Source organism: Lithobates pipiens, unplaced genomic scaffold (assembly GCF_037356315.1).
Source record: "Lithobates pipiens isolate NorthernLeopardFrog02 unplaced genomic scaffold, aLitPip1_a1.2 Scaffold_13, whole genome shotgun sequence".
In the NCBI taxonomy this organism is placed as follows: Eukaryota; Metazoa; Chordata; class Amphibia; order Anura; family Ranidae; genus Lithobates; species Lithobates pipiens.
In genome coordinates, this window is record NW_027507718.1 from 411182657 (window position 1) to 411201877 (window position 19221).

The 19221-nt window shown below is 43.6% G+C and overlaps 1 protein-coding gene across 1 annotated transcript; it reads right to left on the reverse strand.

Moving 5' to 3' along the window:
* Positions 1-8793: 8793 nt before the first annotated feature.
* ZAR1 (zygote arrest 1) lies at positions 8794-13251 on the reverse strand. Its single transcript, XM_077478581.1, has 4 exons — positions 12579-13251; positions 9715-9807; positions 9564-9638; positions 8794-9103 (listed from the first exon to the last, which is right to left on the reverse strand). Exons 1-4 carry the CDS (start codon positions 13230-13232, stop codon positions 8960-8962), a joined length of 966 nt encoding a protein of 321 aa, XP_077334707.1. The 5' UTR covers positions 13233-13251; the 3' UTR covers positions 8794-8959.
* Between the last annotated feature and the right edge of the window lie 5970 nt (positions 13252-19221).

The window sequence follows — 19221 nt, forward strand, 5'->3', positions numbered from 1 at the left end:
TTCTCCCCCACTGCAGCTGTCAAATTTGAAATTGGAGGGGCTGTGCGGGGCTCTTCCCAACACAGCTGCATCGTCCATTCAGATCTGTGAAGAAACTACAAGTCAGGTTGCATGCAGGCTCTAACAGAATGAGAATGTGGTAATTGGCACTTGTAGGCTATAGTGCTGATAGGAGTTTGCAGATGCAATGCTTTGCAGGCTCCCATGAAAACTAAATGCACATTTTCCTGCAAAATTGTGTAATTTTTTTTATAAAGGTGAACTTACCCTAACTCAGTGTTTCTCAAATCCAGTCCTCAGGCCCCCCCAACAGGTCATGTTTTCAGGTTTTCCATTATTTTTCACAGGTGATTTGATCAGTTTCACTGCCTTAGCAATTACCACAGCCGTTTCATCTGAGGGAAATCCTGAAAACATGACCTGTTGGGGGGGCCTGAGGACTGGATTTGAGAAACACTGCCTAACTGAACAAGGGCCCAGTTGTTCTGACAAGCTACACCACTGCAATTTTGCTGCTCAGTATTTAAAGTAGGGATTCATGGCCTCTCTAGTACACTGGGAAAGTTGCAATTGTTACTGGGAGGTTAGTTACAAGAGTGCTATGATCTTTTTTGGAAGTTACATAGATGCAACCCTTAGAGCCGAGCCCCAGCTTTTAGAAGTTTGGTTTTGTTTGGAGCAAGTTGCTCCAAACAAAACATTCACTTCATTAAGGCTACTTTCACACTGCTCAGTTGTAAAAAAAATAAAAAAAAACACTGGTGCTTTTTTTGATGCAGTTTACAGTCATTTCAATGGGGATTTTTTTACTGCACCAAAAATGCAGCAAGCAGGATTTTACAAAACACAGCAGACCCACAGCTGATCAGTGTTAAAGGTTGCCATAGGCCAGTGATGGCGAACTTTGGCACCCCAGATGTTTTGGAACTACATTTCCCATGATGCTGATGCACTCTGCAGTGTAGTGGAGCATCATGGGAATTGTAGTTCCAAAACATCTGGGGTGCCAAGGTTCGCCATCACTGCCATAGGCTTTCATGGTCATGCATTTTTTTTTTTTTTTTTTTTTTATATTATAAAACACAAAAGTGGAAGAAACCAGATCAGTGTCAAAGCAGCCTAAGAGATGCACTGGCTGTATAAACTAGGTATCCTCTGCTACATACATATACAGCACCGTCATGGAACTTCCCTTTCTACCTGTACAGCGGGTCCCCGGGGTTACAAACAAGTTAAGAACTGTAGGTTTGTTCTTAAGTTGAATCTGTTTGTAAAGCCTCATACACACGGTCGGACTTTGTACAAACTTTTCCGTGGACTTTTGTACAAAGGGCGTGGTCCACAAGTTTGTATTGCATACACACGGTCGGACTTTTTGACAACAAACACGAACGTAATGACGTCACAACGTACTGACGCCGCTTCAAAAGAGGACTTCAATGACTCCAGCGCCACCGTTGGTGAACTTCTGTATTGTAGTCTGATCTTTTGCATTGGTTCTGAGCATGCGTGTTTGTACCTTGTACAAAAGTCTGATGCTTTTGCGTACACACGGTCGGACTTTGCTCCATCGGACTTTTGTTGCCGGAAAGTTTGTCCGTTCGCACAGCCAACAAAAGTCAGATGAAAACAGAAAAAGTTTGTCCGATGGAGCATACACACAGTTGGATGTTGCTCCAAAACAGCTAATTTGCATGTTTGTTGTCAAAAAGTCCGACCATGTGTACGGGCCTTAAGTCAGAACAGGTACATTTTTTAAGTGTAGCTCCAGCCAAAAAATATATTTTTAAGCTTTTTGGATAACATAGGGAAGGGTTATCACCCCTGTGGCATTTGTTTAGCTGTCTGTGCCCCTGTACAGAAGATTTCACCTCACTTTCTGTCCCAATGATAATTGGATTTTGAAAATTTTGGGCTGTTTGGGAAACAAGGATTGGTGATAAAGCATCAGTGGAGACACCTTTTTCCCATATTAACTCTTACAGGAGAGAATTTCCCTTCCTAGAGGTAGACTTCCTCTTACTTCCTGTTATCTCCCTCAGTTTCTAAGTAGGAGTCGTTTGTAAGTACGGGACACCCTGTATCTTGCTAGTCAGTGCAGCTTGGCAGGATGTAATGGCAGTCATGACCTCCAGGATACCAGGCTGAGTAGGAGCAGCGGTCTCCTCTGGGAGGCCATGTGGGAATAACAGCCACTGCAGTCACAGGACTGGATATGCTGTCCACGTGCAGAGGAAAGCAGCGTTTCTTATGCCTCTGCCACCGGCCCAAAGTCCTAAGAGACATGCATAGCCTAAAAGTCATATATAGGAACAAAAGAAAAAAAAACAGCATAAGTCTCCAGCAGAGCTCAGAGAAACAAGTCCTCTCAGTCAGCCATCTTGGACACTGCCCCTCCCTTCCCACACCTGGGACAAAATAGACTAAGTGGTGCTTAGCCTTTCCCAGAGCTTTGTGTGAATGAATTCAAAGCTTCCTCTGATTGGACGAGTTGGCATTTGTGATGTCATTAGACCACATCTCCAGTGATTTATACTAGGCATTTTCGTGAGCATCAGTACTTGTGAAAATGCACCATGATACCAGCTTGGGAGCTGAACGCCATCTCCCCTCCTACAGCAGGGATCCGAGCAGTCGCAGGGTCATTTCCCACTAGCAGCACTTTCGGGCCCTGTGTTCCATGCTGGTCCTGGCAGCACGGCTGTCCTCTGGGTTTCTCCATCTGTTGCTTCCCTCTGCTGGCCGAACTGGGATTTTCTCCATCGTACCACACTTGAATCACCTCCCGCTGACCTTGTTCTGCTATGATGAGCCTTTACTTCCTGTAAGTGTGTTTTTATTAGATAATAGAATTGTTTATGGTTAATGCACTGCCTGTGTACAATACAGGAGTCACCTCTGCCCCCATGTTTCCAACCCTCTTCCCCCTATCACAGCCTTTTCCATCCCAACTCTGCTGCCACCCCCCCATGTGATTGGCATTGCCAAGTACTAAAATCGATACTCAGCATTAAAAAAAAAAGTGGTATTGATGCATCCCTAATTTATACTTCACTAAATGCTGGGGATCAGCTTTAGTGTGGCTTCCAGTTAAGTGTCTGCTGCTTTGGCATCATAGATACTGCACGGGACACTATGCAATATTGTAGGAGTAGCAAGTTTGCAGTCAATACTAATATACATACATATACACACACAGGGGAATCGCCAAATTTTCAAAATGGGCCAGTTTACTGTCCCTCAGACTTTGGGGGGGGGTGCGCAATCTAAAAGTGTCCCTACCTCAGTGGAAGTATACATGCCTCAAGCTTGGTGATCAGCAGGATTGAACCGTATGGCACACCTATGGTCAGTTGGAGGATGACATCATTGGTGTAAGTAACAGGAATTATATCCCACTGTTGGTGTCCAATGGGAATAAGTGTACCCAAAGGGCCAAACCACAAGCAAAAAGACCGCGGTATGAAGTTGCTATATAGAATTTAACAGTGAATTGTTCATTTTGTATGTTAGACTTCATTAATGGAAACTGCAATTTTTTGGGGCTCCTTTGCACCTTCAGTGGGTCATTTTGAATGGGCTGCCAGCAAACTAGACATGACCCCATTTTAATGTTCTGCAACACAATATGTTGCCTTAGTAAATTGGGGGTGGTGCCGTACTGCGCCTTACTGCAACAGTGGTTTGAAGCTGGCTTTGAGCCATCAACCTCACGGTAAATGAGCTTCCTACAAATTTACAGTCTTGCATAGATGCAATATTAGTTTGTATACAGGACTACAGCAACCCCCCCCCCCCCCCCCCCCGTTTGTATAGCTTTTATTAGATTTACAACTTGAAACCCAAAAATTTAGAGATGGGATCTGTGGAATTAGGAAAAGCTCTTACATGCCCCAACTTGAGTTGTTGTCACTCAAAAGTTAACATGTCATCCAACAAATGTGTCTTACTGCCAACCTGCAAATTCCGGTTGGCTGGCTGTCTGTTATGACCCTCTGGTTTCAGCACTCCACATGCAGACAAGGAGTTCTGAAATAACAAATTCCTGATTTGCCCGTGTTGGCACCCATCTATGACTCAAAGCAAAGGGTCAGCATTATGGTCAAGCAACTAGCATTTTAAGAACACAAGGTTATTTTAACAGGCTAGCAATGCTTTTTGAGTTTCAGTCTTTACCTTATACACTTTTTTCCCTGAATGGGGATAACACTGTCAGCATTGTGTGAGGATTGCGTTCATTTCCTGCCCTGTCCATTTGATAACCAACTTTAGACAGCAGGCAAAAATCCAACAGAATCACATACAATAACCCAAGAGCAGCAGAATGGGGAAATGTTTAGAAGCAGTATCCCTGTCTGAATTCCCCTATACCACTGATGGTGAACCTTGGCATCCCAGATGTTTTGGGAACTATATTTCCCATGATGCTCAACTACACTGCGTAGTGCATTAGTATCATGGGAAGTGTAATGCCAAAACATCTGGGGGGCCAAGGTTTGCCATCACTGCCCTATACCATCTGTAAAATACAGTAGTGGTTCAAAACGCAACTTCACGCCATGAGAAAAGTGAAGCATCTACTGCAAAAAGGTATCCAGTTTTAGACAAGTCAGAACGTGTTAAAACCAGGTCACTTCACTTGAATAGTTTCTGAAAATTGAGGGGAAATTTTCTAGAAAAAAAAGCTGTCCCAATTGAAGATTGCATTCTCTTTTCCTATGACAACTGTAAAAACAGTAGAGTCACCATTATTGTCCTATACCATTGACCATAATCACCCACAGCACATGTTCTAGTAGACGAGGTTAAAAAAAAAAAAACACAAGTCCAACTGTGTGTGATATGTCAGTATTACATTGTATATCCCTGTATGTAGTGGTTGTTAAAACTATCGATGCTCCCTGGGAATTATATCCTTGCCGCTCTTACAGTAAAGAACCCTCTACGCAGTTTAAGGTTAAATCTCATTTCTAATTTTAATACTGGCCATGTGTCTTATTAAACTCCCTTCTGCGGAAAAGTTTTATCCTTATTGTGGGGTCACCAGTATGGTATTTGTATATTGAAATATCCCCTCAAGCATCTCTTCTCCAGAGAGAAAGTTCAGTGCTTGCAACCTTTCCTCATAACCAAGGTCTTCCAGCCCCTTTTAGTTTTGTTGCCCTTCTCTGTATTAGCTCCATTTCCAGTACATCCTTCCTGAGGACTGGTGCCCAGAACTGGACAGATTACTCCAGGTGCAGCTGGACCAGAGTCTTGTAGTGTGGGAGACTTATCGCTTTATCTCTGGAGTTAATCCCCTTTTTAACCACTTCAGCCCCAAACCAATTGTCAGCCTAAGGACCAGAGGTCTTTTTACAATTTCGCACTGCTTTAACTGGTAATTGCACGGTCATGCAATGTTGTACCCAAACAAAATTTGCATCCTTTTCTTCCCACAAATAGAGCTCTCTTTTGACGGTATATTTGATTGCCTCTGCGATTTTTATTTTTTGCGATACAAATGGAAAAAAGACCGAAAATTTAGAAAAAAAAAATTTGTTATAAGAAAAATCGAATAAACTCAATTTTAGTCATACATTTAGGGCAAAATGTATTCAGCCACATGTCTTTAGTAAAAAAAAAAAAAAGTCAATAAGCGTATATTTATTGGTTTGCGCAAAAGTTATAGCATCTACAAACTAGAGTACATTTTCTGGAATTTACACAGCTTTTAATTTATGACTGCCCATCTCATTTCTTGAGGTGCTAAAATGGCAGGGCAGTACAAACCCCCCCCCCGAAATGACCCCATTTTGGAAAGTAGACACCCCAAGGAAATTGCTGAGGGGCATGTTGAGCCCATTGAATATTTTTTTGTCCCAAGTGATTGAATGACAAAAAAATAAATAAAATAAAAAAGTTTGTCACTAAATGATATATTGCTCACACATGCCATAGTTATATGTGGAATTGCACCCCAAAATATATTCTGCTGCTTCTGAGTACGGGGATACCACATATGTAGGACTTTTTGGGAGTCTAGCTGCGTACAGCACCCCAAAAACCAATCACTGCCTTCAGGATTTCTAAGGGTGCAAATTTTTTATTTCACTCATTACCTATCAGTTTGGAAGGCCATAAAATGCCAAAATAGCACAACCCCCCCCCCCCCCCCCAAATGACCCCATTTTGGAAAGTAGACACCCCAAGCTATTTACTGAGAGGCATGTTGAGTCCATGAAATATTTTATATTTTGCCACAAGTTGCAGGATTACAATTTTTTTTTTTGCACAAAGTTGTCACTAAATGATATATTGCTCACACATGCTATGGGCATAAGTGAAATTACATCCCAAAATAAATTCTGCTGCTTCTCTCGAGTACGGGGATACCACATGTGGGGGACTTTTTGGGAGCCTAGCCACGTACGGGACCCCAAAAACCAAGCACTGCCTTAAGAATTTAAATATAAAAACACTACCAAAAAAAAAACCTGTTAGCGACCGCAGGGATCAGGCCTGACTCTGCAGTTATGTGTCTAGTGTTTTGTAAGTGACAGTAATCGATCGATACTGCATTTGGGTGGGCTGGGCGGAGGGGGCAAAACGCAGGTGCCAGAAGGTATCTGGGCTGATCCCGCTAACAATGCCTTTTTTTGGAACCCTAAACTGGTGGGGACGCTAGTATAGATCTGTTCAGATTCTATACCACTACGGGAAGTTTATGCTTTGTGCGTGGGTGTTAGCGGTACTGGCACTAACTTAGCGCTGCCTGACCCTAAAACCTAATTGATATCACCCGCCGGGTGATCAGGGGGGTTAAACCTTTATTGGGTAATAAATGGTGGGTGCCCTGATGCTATAAAAAAAGCAAACTAACCAGAGTCACCTGTAACACTTATACGGTGATCACTGGTGAAAGGGTTAACTAGGGACAATCAGGGGGTTAAAATCTTTATTAGGTAGTATATGGGGGTCCCTGGCGCTATATAAAAACCTGACGGGGAACCTAAATAACCAACTGGCTAACCAGCATCACCAGTGGCACTTATATGGTGATCGCTGTTGAAAGGGTTAACTAGCGGCAATCAGGGGGTTAAACCATTATTGGGTAGTATATGGGGGTACCTAGAGCTCTAAAAACCTAGTGGTGAACCTAAAAATACCTAGGGACACCAGTGACACTAATGCAGCAATCAGAAAAACAATCGCTTAGCGACACTGGCAAAAGGGGGTGAAAGTTAACTAGGGGCAATCAGGGGGTTAAAACAGTTATTGGGTAGTATACGGGGGTACCTAGCGCTATAAAAACCTGGCGGTGAACCTAAAAGAATAACTAGCTACCTAGCGACATCAGTGACACTAATGCAGCGATCAGAAAAACGATTGCTTAGTGACACTGGTAAAAGGGGGTGAAAGGGTTAACTCTAGGGGCAATCAGGGGGTAAGGGGCTACCCTGGACCTAACACTAACTGCCCTGACAGTTTTTAATGTCACAACTGACACTAAATGCAGTGATCAGTAAATAAAATGATCACTGCAATCAGCGACACTGACTGGGGGGGGGGCGTTTGTGTTCCTATGTGTACCTACATGTCAGTGTAGTGTTTGGTGCACTTACTTTCTCTGTTCTCGTCGCAGTCCGGTCAAAAAGATTGCCCCGAGGAGAATGACAGCACTTCCTCCCTGCCTGTGTTTATAATACACAGCGGTGGAAGCTTCTCATTCGCCAGGAGCGATCGAGAGGGGATGGCCAGAAACCAACAGCCATCCCCTCATCCCGGATCGCTCCTGAAGCAAAAGGGACCGCCGCATCCAGCGGGAGGGGGTCTGATCAGACCCCCCACCCACTGGAAGGCAAGCACGTACATGTACGTGCCTGTCAGTGCCATTGTGCCGACGTACATTGCCATGTGGCGGTCCTTAAGTGGTTAATGCATGCCAATATTCTGTTTGCTTGGTTCAGCAATGCCAAGCCGCTGCCATCTACTAGGACCCCCCAGGTCCTTTTCCATCTTAGATTTCCCCCTCGAGTAGATTGCGTTGATATTTTTTGCCACCCAAATGCATCATTTTAAAATTTCCACATTAAACCTCATTTGCCATGTAGTTGCCCACCCCATTAACTCATTCAATTCTTGCAAGGTTTCCACATCCTGTGGAGAAGTTATTGCCCTGCTTAGCTTAGTATCGTCTGCAAATAGAGCTTGAACTGTTTCTCCCATCCTCCGAATCATTTACGAACAAATTAAATAGGATTGGTCCCAGCACAGAACCCTGGGGGACCCCACTACCCACCCCTGACCATTCTGAGTGCTCCCCATGTATCACTACCTTCTGAACACACTTGTAGCCAGTTTTCAATCCTTGTACTTGCCCCTATGGTCCATGCCAACAGACCTTACTTTGTACAGTAAACATTTATGGGGAACTGTGTCAAATGCCTTTGCAAAATCCAGATACACCACGTCTACGGGCCTTCCTTTATCTAGATGGCAGCTCACCTCCTCATAGGTTAATAGATTGGTTTGGCAAGAACGATTCTTCATGAATCCATGCCGATTACTGGCAATTATACTGTTCACATTACTAAAATCTTTTATATAGTCCCTTATCCCCTCCAAGAGCTTGCATACTATTGATGTTAGAATCCCCTTCTAACAACAAAAAACACACACACACAATAAAACCTGACAAAACATGACCAGGTCTGACCCTTCACTTCATGAATAACTCAACAGTTTTCACCAGTTTGTTTTTAAGATCAACTCCTCATGCTATTATTTAAGAAGCAAATGCAATGCACAAAAGTTAGCCTGAAAAAGTTCTCTTCATAACCTGTTGATTTTATTCATTATACGGATGGAAGTGCTTTGACAGTTATTATAATCTGTATTTGGCTACTCCAAAAGAAAAAAAAAAAATTACACTCTTCCAGGCAAAGAAACAGGTCAGGAGGAGTATACACAGGACCGATTAAATTATATACTTGAAACTGAAGGTGCTATCACACGAGAGCCTCTTGCCCTTGCATCTCCCACACAAGTCTTGGCGATGGGGCCTCTTCGGGTCTACATGACGCTGCTTCACTGGACACACACATCGAGTTTGTTTGCAGCTCTGTAAAAGAATATAGTGGGCAATTATCAGTGTTCATATTCTCTCCATACTATGTAGAAGTTATTGTCCCAAGGCAGTCATTTCACAAATCGCCTTTTATATAGGCAGTTCTGCTTAAGTACTCCTGGCACACAACCTCATGTCACCTATACTATATATTAAAGGTGATTCTAAAGGCACAACATTTCATGCATGAAGGTAAAAAAAACCTGTGCGCATCAGCTCCCCCCAATCCTTACCTGAGCCCCCTGCAATCCAGCTATGCTCACAATCGCTGTGGCTGTATGGCGACGCTCCCCCATTGGCAGAGGCAGCAGTGTGAGCCCATACCAGTTTAACTCCCAAAAATACAATTAGGTTGTATTATCCTTTATAGATGAAATATGCACATCAGGGGGCCTAGCTTATAAGACACTAAATAGATGCACGAGCATTTATATTCCAGGCTGAAAACACTTACTTGACACATAATGTCTTCAACTCTATATGGATTAAATGATTTCTGACATGTCCTGCAGAATTGTTTGAAGTACACCTGCAAAAATCAAGCAGTACAGAGTCAATGAATCAATGGCTTATGCCAAATCAAATAACAGCCTAAATGCACCTACCTTATTGGTGCCCTGAACACACCAAACATAGGCACTTTCCCAGCGAATGTTGCAGTCTTTACAGTGGTAATAGCCATACTTCTGCTCCAGGAACTAAAGTTAAGTTAAAAAAAAAAAACATATTTTAATATGCAGATCTGGGAACAAAAACCTACAGACCTCCAACTTTCTGGAAACTCCCAAGACCATTATGACTTTAGAAGCAGTTGACCCGGAATGGTTGGACATTTTGGTAGGGTCTTGAAAGCTTAAATTTTAAAAGGGTTTACAGTTGCTAGAAAAGCAGCTTTGAAATTTGATGTCCTGGTACTTTATAGCCCCCCTGCTTTTGGCTTCCAAGAATTCTGAACCAGTCTGAAGGTCAAATTAAATGCATTTCATGTAATAGTGAATCATACAAGAATAATGCAAATGGGATGCAGAACTGTTTACAACATTGATGCCAATTTAGAAGTTCCAGGAAAACTAAAGCTCACTCACATTTGTAGTTAGTAACAGTCATTGTCAGGACCTTGCCATTTCCAAAACAGACAATAGAGGATTAGAGATTGACAAAAATGTTTGTATTATGGTGGGTTTACCTGGCAGCTTTTGTATCCAAGACACGAGTACTAGAGCAAGTACCCATCAAAGCACATCCCTTTATTGCAGACAGGTTTAGTGATTAGGTCAATTCACTGGAGGTACCTTCTGACTTTAAACCGCCAGACCAGAGGCAATTAAAGGATAATGATGACCAACCACTCATTTCCTCCCATCTACTCCAAACAACCAGCCCACTGCTTGTATCAAGATTGACAGCTCTTGAGAGCAGTACTGAGGCAGGGTGCCATGAGGTTTTCAAGACACCATGTACAGCAACTTGCTGGCCCCTCCCACCAGCCATTATCTGCCTGAATTGCATAGAAAAGCAAAGAGACCCAGGGGGTGACATCACTGGGTGTAAGGTATGTCCAAAAGAATGGTTTTATTTTAAAGTTGAACTCCAGGAAACCTACCAATCACCCCTGTATTGGGACTACACTCACAATCCAAGGATTAACTGCTTCTTTAGGTCTGGGGGATTTGGGGCAAATTTACTTAACAGATCTATCACTGCTGCAGGTTGTCCCATCCCCCCCCCCCCCATGCTGTGGCAGTTTAAAGTGGTTGTAAAGGCACAAGGTTCATAGAATTGCCTGATAAGTTTGTGGGCAGTAGCCCCCCTAAGAAAAACACCTAATCTGGTGGCCCCACAGCAAGCTGCTTGCTGGGTGGGCACCCGACCAAGGAGAAGGGAGCCAGGAGGGCCAGCATGGGACCCGAGAAGGAGGATCTTTACTATCGCTTTAAGGTCCTCAGTCATCAAAACCAATGTAGGGACTACATTCCTGCACTGGAGTGAGGGCATCAAGGGAAAGGCCATTGCTAGTGCATGGGGGAGCCCTATCTGCCAGGTGATTAGAGGATCAGGTAAATTTTCTCCCTGCCCCAAAGGAACTAGCAGTTAACCCTTCCAATGCAGCCCCAGCCCCATTGCAAGGCAGAATTTAGGTTTCCTGGAGTTGGGACTTCATTATCAGTGGCGATTCACACCAGAGCGATCACAGACATTGCATGCAATTTGTACTGCTGTGCAGATCAAATGCGATGTCTGTGCGATGCAATCTCAACAAAGATTGTATGGCTGAATTTGCATCGCAGTCGGACCAAAATCGTGCATATTTTTTCCACATCAGAATCATGTTCACACCCATGCAATCCATTTCTGGTCTAAATTGACAGTTTACACTGCAATATGTGAACCGATCTGGGGGTATCATTAATTTTGTATTGACAATTCCAGGCGTTTGAATAGGGCAGTGCGAGTCAGGTGCGATACGGGAACCGGCACTGGATGCGTAGGGTTTGCTGCATCGGTGTGAACCCAGCCTCAAGCACTTCAAATGTCTTTAGCAGTTTGGTGAGGAGGGAAGGAAAGATAAGCTTTAATTACTTCAATACATGGCACTTAAACCCCCTTTGTACTACTTCGGGCAGTGTGTGCTGGCACTGTTGGGTGCTTCATTGTAATCAGGGCACAGATTATATGCCTAGATCTGTGGGGAGATGCCGCTGATCGGTTCTCCTCACGCTGACAGCGTGAGGAGAGCCGATTACCGGTATCTCCATGTTTACATGTGACCGGCTGTTATTGGACACAACCAATCACATGGTTAAAGAGCCACGGCTCTTTACAGTACAGAGATCAGGGTCATGCCATGTCCTAGCAACATGGCGCTGCCACAATCACCACACACCTGAGAGCAGCTGTTCTGGGCGCCATGATATGACGTCCACCCAGAACGAGAGCGGCCCCACTGTCATTTGATGACAGGGTGGCCGGTGTTCTGCCTAATACAGTCCGGCCATCATATGCTGTCCGTTCCGTACTGCGCATGCGCAGTACGGAGCAGCCGAAGCTTCGGAAAAACTCCGAAGTTGAACGGCGCCTGCGCCGTGAGTGGAGGAGGTAGCCCCACTATCGAAGCGGACATAGGAGACGCAGTACGCAGGAGACAGCATCTGATGGGGGACGCTATTTTACAAGACACCGGCAAGTGGTTAAACCTCATTTGCAGCATGTATTAAGAGTTAAGCATTAAACTACAACTAAAGGCAAAACTTTAGGACAGAGTAGAGAGGGATTAGAACACCTGTCAGTGCCTTCACTCAGGATGGGGGGGGGGGGGTACATTCCTCCCTTGCTCTATCCAAAATTAAAAAAAAGGTTTTGCCTAGTTCTACTTTAATGTCAATTCAAAGTAGTGGAGAAAGTCATGCAAATTACTTTACCATTTTTAATGCACACGCCTAATGCCTTATTACAGAGACAGATTACTTGCCTGGAATCTGAGTCTTGTCTGCCCAGGAGATAGAGTAGTCAGCTGGCTTTCAGGTTTGTCTTCTGTAGCCTCTTCTTTGGTGCCACCATCTATATTGCTGACCTCTTTGTTCTCAATCTCAGTAGCTTCTTGCTTGGTCACATCTTCAGCTTTATTTTCCGATTCTTCTTCCACCTCCTGGAATGTGGCAAGTCTTCCAGCAGCCACCGGTGAATACACAGCAATTGTTCTGGGGAAGCGCACAGTCTTGGTTGGAGATGCAGGACTTCCTTGAACTTCAGGGCTTAACTGATTTGGTTTCACAGTTCCAGTTCCAGGTCCACTTCCACTTCCACTCCTCCTCCTGAGAAGAGTTCTTGGACCTAATGAGCACTGAACAGAAGCATCCTGTCTGGGGTTCACTTGAATCCCCACATCTCTGGTGTTTGCCTTCCTCAGCCTTGGGGTGAGGTTGGGGTTCACCTGAGACAAAATTGCCTTTAACTGGGCCCTTTGATAGTTGTCAAAATACTCCCCAGAGTCACCATAATTGGTCATGTAGTTCTTTTGCCTCCAGTTCATGCCTTTAGTTTTAGGATTGATATACCTGTAGGAATAAGGGTTATACCCTGAATACATGTAGTTATCCATTGCCTCCTCTGTGAAGCTAGCCATAATGACTGGCCAGCAGCTCTTCCCAGGTGCTTGCTTAAATAGAGTCTTCCCTCATCAACAAACAGCCTGTGTAGAGGATGTGTTTAGTTTGTCAGGTTACACCCTTAATTCTACCTTGGAAAATAGACATTGATTTTTACCATCTAGTGATTTATTTTTTTATAAATTCATTATGTTTTATATTTCATTTAATAGAATTACTATGGTAAAGTGTTGAATTCTGGGGATCTTTCCATCTAGTCAGTGACAAACTATTGAGGCCTGATTCACACTTGTGCAGGTTGCAGTTTGCATATTGCAGGTGAATTTTGCGTTTTTTCAATACACATCTTTAAACCATTGAAGTCTATTCTATAGAACCAAAAGCCAGGAAAAACAAAATCCTGGCCCTTTCCATAAAATGCACAGATGTGCACTACATCCATAGGAAATCATATTAAATGGACTGTAGTGTGTTTTTGCAAAACTGAAAACACTCTAAAAAATGCATAGGTATGAACCAGGCCTGAGATTGTTTTGTGCATTGACATTTATATGTTTCCTTAACACTGCAATTGTGACCGTACATTTTAAAAAAGACACTTCAGAATCTTAGTTTAATAAAAAGAGCAACCAAGCCACCTTACCCTAATGCCCAATACCCTAATACGCACGATCGGAATTTTGGTTGGCAAAAGCTCTGATGGAAAAGTAGAAAAGAAACTGCGCTACGGTATATAAATATATAAGTACTACGCAAAATGCGTGCTAGGTGGTCAATGTGAGGACCTGTTGAAAGCTGCAGCTTAACTGTATCACATAACTACAGAAAATAAGATAGAAAAATAAATAAGCTGCGCTAAACTACAGAAAATAAGATAGAAAAATAAATAAGCTGCACTAACGCAGCTTATTTATTTTTCTTAAAGCTCTGATGGTTTTCCTGACGGAATTCCAACGAGATTTCGCTCAAGCTGTCTTGCATACACGCGATCACACCAAATTATGACCGTCAAGAACGCAGTGAGGTACAACACGTACGACGGGACTAGAAAAAGGAAGTTCAATAGCCAGTAGCCAATAGCTTCCATCTTGTAGTTGAATCTGAGCATGCGTGAGTTTTTGCGCATCCGAATTGCATACACCCAATCAGAACTTTTTCCGTCGGAAAAATTGAGAACCTGCACTCAGTCATTTGCTGGTGGAAATTCGGCCAGCAAAATTCCGATGGAGCATACACACGGTTGCATTTTCAGAAGAAAAGCTCTCCTTGGTCTTTTGCTGTCCGAAATTCTGACCGTGTGTACGCAGCATAAGGCTGCTTTCACACTGAGGGGCTTTACAGGTGCTAAAAAAAGGGCCTGCATAGCGCCTGTAAAGAGCCTCTCCTATCACTCCAGTGTGAAAGCCCAAGTGCTTTCACACTGGAGCGGTGCGCTGACAGGACACCAAAAAAAGTCCTGCAAGCCGCATCTTTGAGGCGCTGTAGGAACGGAGTATAAACCACTCCTACAGCACCAATGCCCATTGAAATCAATGGGCAGCGCCACCGAAGAGCTAGCAAAGGGCCACTGTAGTGGCACTTTGTGGGCGCATTTAACCCTTTTTTGATTGATGAGCTGTACCAAATTGGATCAGAGTTTGCTGGGGTTTTTCGCCTTCCTCTGGATCCACTGTGGGTATAGGATTGTGTATATGGGATTGTTTGATATTATTTTTTTATTTATTTATTTTTATGGTTGAACTAGATTCACTTTGTCTTTTTTTCAACCTGCCTAACTACGTAACTATGTGAATGGAGCCTTAAGGTTGGAGGAGTCTGGAGCGCCGGTCAGGGACCCCAGAAGAGAAGGTTCGGGCCACTCTGTGCAATACCATTGCAAAGAGCAAGTAAGTATAAAAATGCCTTTACAATCAATTTTAGTTCAGTTCAGTTTACATCAGTTTGCACTTTAGTCCCGTTTACATTAGTCTACATCTGTTTTTTGTAGGTTTTTTTTTATTATTGTTGCGGAAACCAATCATAGATGAAAAAATGTTTCTTGCCAAAAAAATTAACAAAACAGAATAGATGTAAACAAACGGCATCTGTTTACATTCATTTAGATCTGTATAGACAGAAAGGGGTGCAACCTTGTCCTATTAAAAAAACAGATCTGAATAGAAATTGATGTAGGTGGATTATGAACAGATGATCAACTCTTTGCATCTGCCTGCTCATAGACATGCACTATAGTTCGATCTGGATCTGTCTGAAAAACTGACAGACAAATTCAGACTGAATGCTCATGTGAAAGGGTCCTTTTTTTTTATTTTTATTTTTTATTTTTTACAGCCAGGATCAGAGTATTTTCTTTTTATAAAAAAATGCTTTATGACAAAGTTAGAAGGGAATTATGAGAGATTTCCCTGATAGTAGCTTCTTGCCATCTCCCTTGGCAGATGAGTAAACTACACTCTATGACATTATGAGAGCATTTCCGTTGACTCCTGTGCTGGGATGATGCAGAGATAATCAGCACAGTGTGGATTTCTCAGGGTAAATCTACACAGGCAATTTTAAGTACTTCAGTTGATAATAGTGGTAATCAATCACAAGGCAGGTGGGACCTCTGGCTTCCTATGGTTTAAGCTACATAAGTATAGCATGTAGCAGTGATTAACCTTATTCAATGACAGTGCAATGTTCCAAGTGTGTGTGACTGATTGTGACTACATGCTACTTGTGTAGACATTAATTTCATCTGTTAAGTAATTATCTACAACTCTTAGGCCCCTTTCACACATGTGGACAGTATGTCCATATTTCATCCATCCGTTTGTGGATATACATGAAATACATACATACATGCATCCCTATGGGATAGCAGGTATTGTCTGCCTCTGCAATTGTCCGATTCTGCAGACGGAGGAAAATCCTATTTTTCTATCCTTCTGCAGAGCGGATCGGATGAACACGGACATACATTCCGTGCTCATCCGATCCCCATAGAGGAGAGCGGAGAACTGACAGGGCGGTCCCTGCACAGTGTGCGGAGACCGCCCTGTCCGCCACCAGCTCAGCGGGGACAACGGAGCGATCCCCGCTGAGCAAGCGGATCATCACGGGGTGGATCATTACTGATCCGCCCCGTGTGAAAGGGGCCTAAAACCTCGTACACACGGTTAGATTGTTGGACAACCGAGTGTTTGATTTTTGTCAAAAGGACGTGTGCCAGGATTTTGTCTTGCATACTAAAGGTACACAATTGTTGTGCCACAAACACGAACGTAGTGACGTACTACGAGGAATTTCAGCTCTTGAGTGCCACCCTTTGGGCCCCTTCTGATAATTTCATGTTTGGGCAGCATTTATTCCGAGCATGCGTGTTTGTACTTTCAACTTTTGTGTGACGGATATGTGTACTGACCATCCAAAAATCTGACGTGGAGCGGTCATTTGACAAAAATTTACTAGCCTGTCATCCAACATTTGTTGGCGGAAAAATTGGAAAACAATTGTCAAAAGGAGCGTACTAATGGTAAGAATTTAGGACAACAGTTTGTCAACAGACAATCCCCTTCCAACAATTGTACCATGTGTACAAGGCTTTAGGGGTCTATTTATCAATGATCCTGACCAGTGGCGGCTGATGCTCAAAATTTTTGGGGGAGAGCAAATGAACTGAAAAATTCAGAAAAATACTGAAACAAAAACATAAATTTCAGCCACTGTGCCCATCATATGCTGCTTTCACACTGAGGGGCTTTACAGGTGCTAAAAAAAGGGCCTGCATAGCGCCTGTAAAGAGCCTCTCCTATCACTCCAGTGTGAAAGCCCAAGTGCTTTCACACTGGAGCGGTGCGCTGACAGGACACCAAAAAAAGTCTGTGCCCATAAAATGCAGGCTCTGTGCCCATAAAATGCAGGCTCTGTGCCCATCATATGCAGCCTCTGTGCCCATCAAATGCAGCCAACTGTGCCCCATCAATTGCAGCCTCTGTGCCCATAAAATGCAGCCAACTGTGCCCCATCAATTACAGCCTCTGTGCCAATAATATGCAGCCACTGTGCCCCCCCTGCCTGCCCACATGCTGTCTGCCCAGCACTTACCCCATCATGGTGGCAGGTCAGGCAGCAGGTCAGGCGACGAGCTGTGGGATGGGTAGTCCGGCGATGGCTCCTGTGTCCTCTGTGCGTGTCTTCTTCCTGTTCTGCTAGGCGGCCAATGGGATCGCCTCTGCCTTCAGCCAATCAGTTGACCGGTATTACATCCATGCCTCTTGATTGGCTGAGAGGTGGTTCTGTGTTAGCAAAGCAAATATTTATTTGCTTTGCTAACACACCTGGGTGGACTGCGAGCGCAATTGTTTGCGCTCGCAGTTAGTTTACCTTTTATGAGGCCTATTAGAGCCTATGCTTCAAAAACACCCCCCAGCCACTGTAATTCAGGGGCCAGGCTTCCGAAAAGGGGGTGGTTACAGCACCCATGGATAGAGTCATGCAATGCATGAATCTATCCATACTACACAGAGAGGGTGGCTGGAGAGAGGGGGCGGTGCCCTTATGCCCCTGATGGACGCACACGCCACTGTACAGCACAGTTGCCATGTGTCCACTGACAGACAAACTGCAAAAAAATAAGAAAAGACAAGACTTAATTAGGAAAGTATATTGCCAGAGGGTATAGCAAAAAATGAACTAAACAAACAGTTAAACACATGTGTGGAAAGAGGGCAGCTATGACTTTTCCACCAATAGGTCCCTTCTCTGTACCAGCCCACAAGTCAAATTTCTGTAAAATTTCATCTCAAAGACAGTGAGATTGTGAATCTCCCCAGCAGGGACACGGACGGCAATAATATATATATATATATATATATATATATATATATATATATATAAATTCCCTGATTTTTTAAGGTTATATTTTGGGGTTGGGGGTCAGTATTTGAACATACTGACAATTTCCATTTGGACACAACATACACCTACATCCCCCAATTACAGACATTGATCTCCTGAGTAGGACAGAAGGAAATATGATGAAAAGAAAGGTGAAGCATCTCTCATCCACCAGAGAGGGGGAGAGACCGCCAAAGAGAAGCAGAGAAGAATGCACCAATGGAGAACATCCGCTCTTGATGGCTCTTTTGCCGTGCCCAGAAAACTCCCTCCAGGATATAGAGGCTTTCTACAGCTTTACTGGTATGTTCCCTCTTTTCCTTTATGATAGGAAACATGAGATGAAATACATAGGCTGCCATTGCTGAACTTTGTAAATGTTAGTTGACTGATGTCATGGCAATCCAATGGGACATGGAGTGTCTCTTCTGCAATAAAATGCATGTACCTGCCTGCTTGCTGTTTTCTCTGGAGATGTCAACTGAGTTGTGCATGCAAAGCTCAGATTGAGGTGAGGTGAGGGTCTTGTAGTATATAACTGTTCACTAGACTACGCATGTTATTTCTATATTTATTTATTTGTAGCACTACCCCCGAAGGAGCTGCTGGTTAGATTTGGGCTTACCGTTACCTTCTGTTCTCCTTGTTTCACATCTAGGGGTGTCCTGTGGTAAATGGCCCAGTAACTCGAGAGACTGACAACAGATCCACTTGAATGGATTTTATTTGCAAAGCATAGACAATGAACAGTCTCTTAAATTGGGATCAGAGGGTTGGAAAGGAAATTCAGGTACTCAGTGCCAAAGTCAATATGTTGAAGAACTTGCTTACTTTGGCTGCATCCAGAGAATAGCCATTCGCAACTGGATGTTCACTCAAGTTGAACAGTCCCTCTCTCACAAGGCCTAACAGCCAACAAGGTGCTTACTCAGGAACAAGTCTCTGCCACAGACGTTGTTGTAGAACATACAAGATATGTCTCTGCCACAGACGTTGTTGTAGAACACATAGGGAAACAAAACTTGAAAAACACTTGTGTAATACCTGGATCTTTCAGCCAGCTTGGCGATATCCACGAGACCGGATTCTCTTGGGTACTTCAGCCCTTCCAGCCTCTTACTAAGA

Excerpts from the sequence above, each read along its gene's own strand:
- ZAR1 (XM_077478581.1), bottom strand. The coding sequence starts at position 13,232 with ATGGCTAGCTTCACAGAGGAGGCAATGGATAACTACATGTATTCAGGG. Across the intron at positions 9,808-12,578 it reads AGACAAGACTCAGATTCCAG|TTCCTGGAGCAGAAGTATGG; the intron begins GCAAGTAATCTG and ends ACTTAACTTTAG. Across the intron at positions 9,104-9,563 it reads TTGAAGACATTATGTGTCAA|AGCTGCAAACAAACTCGATG; the intron begins GTAAGTGTTTTC and ends ATTCTTTTACAG.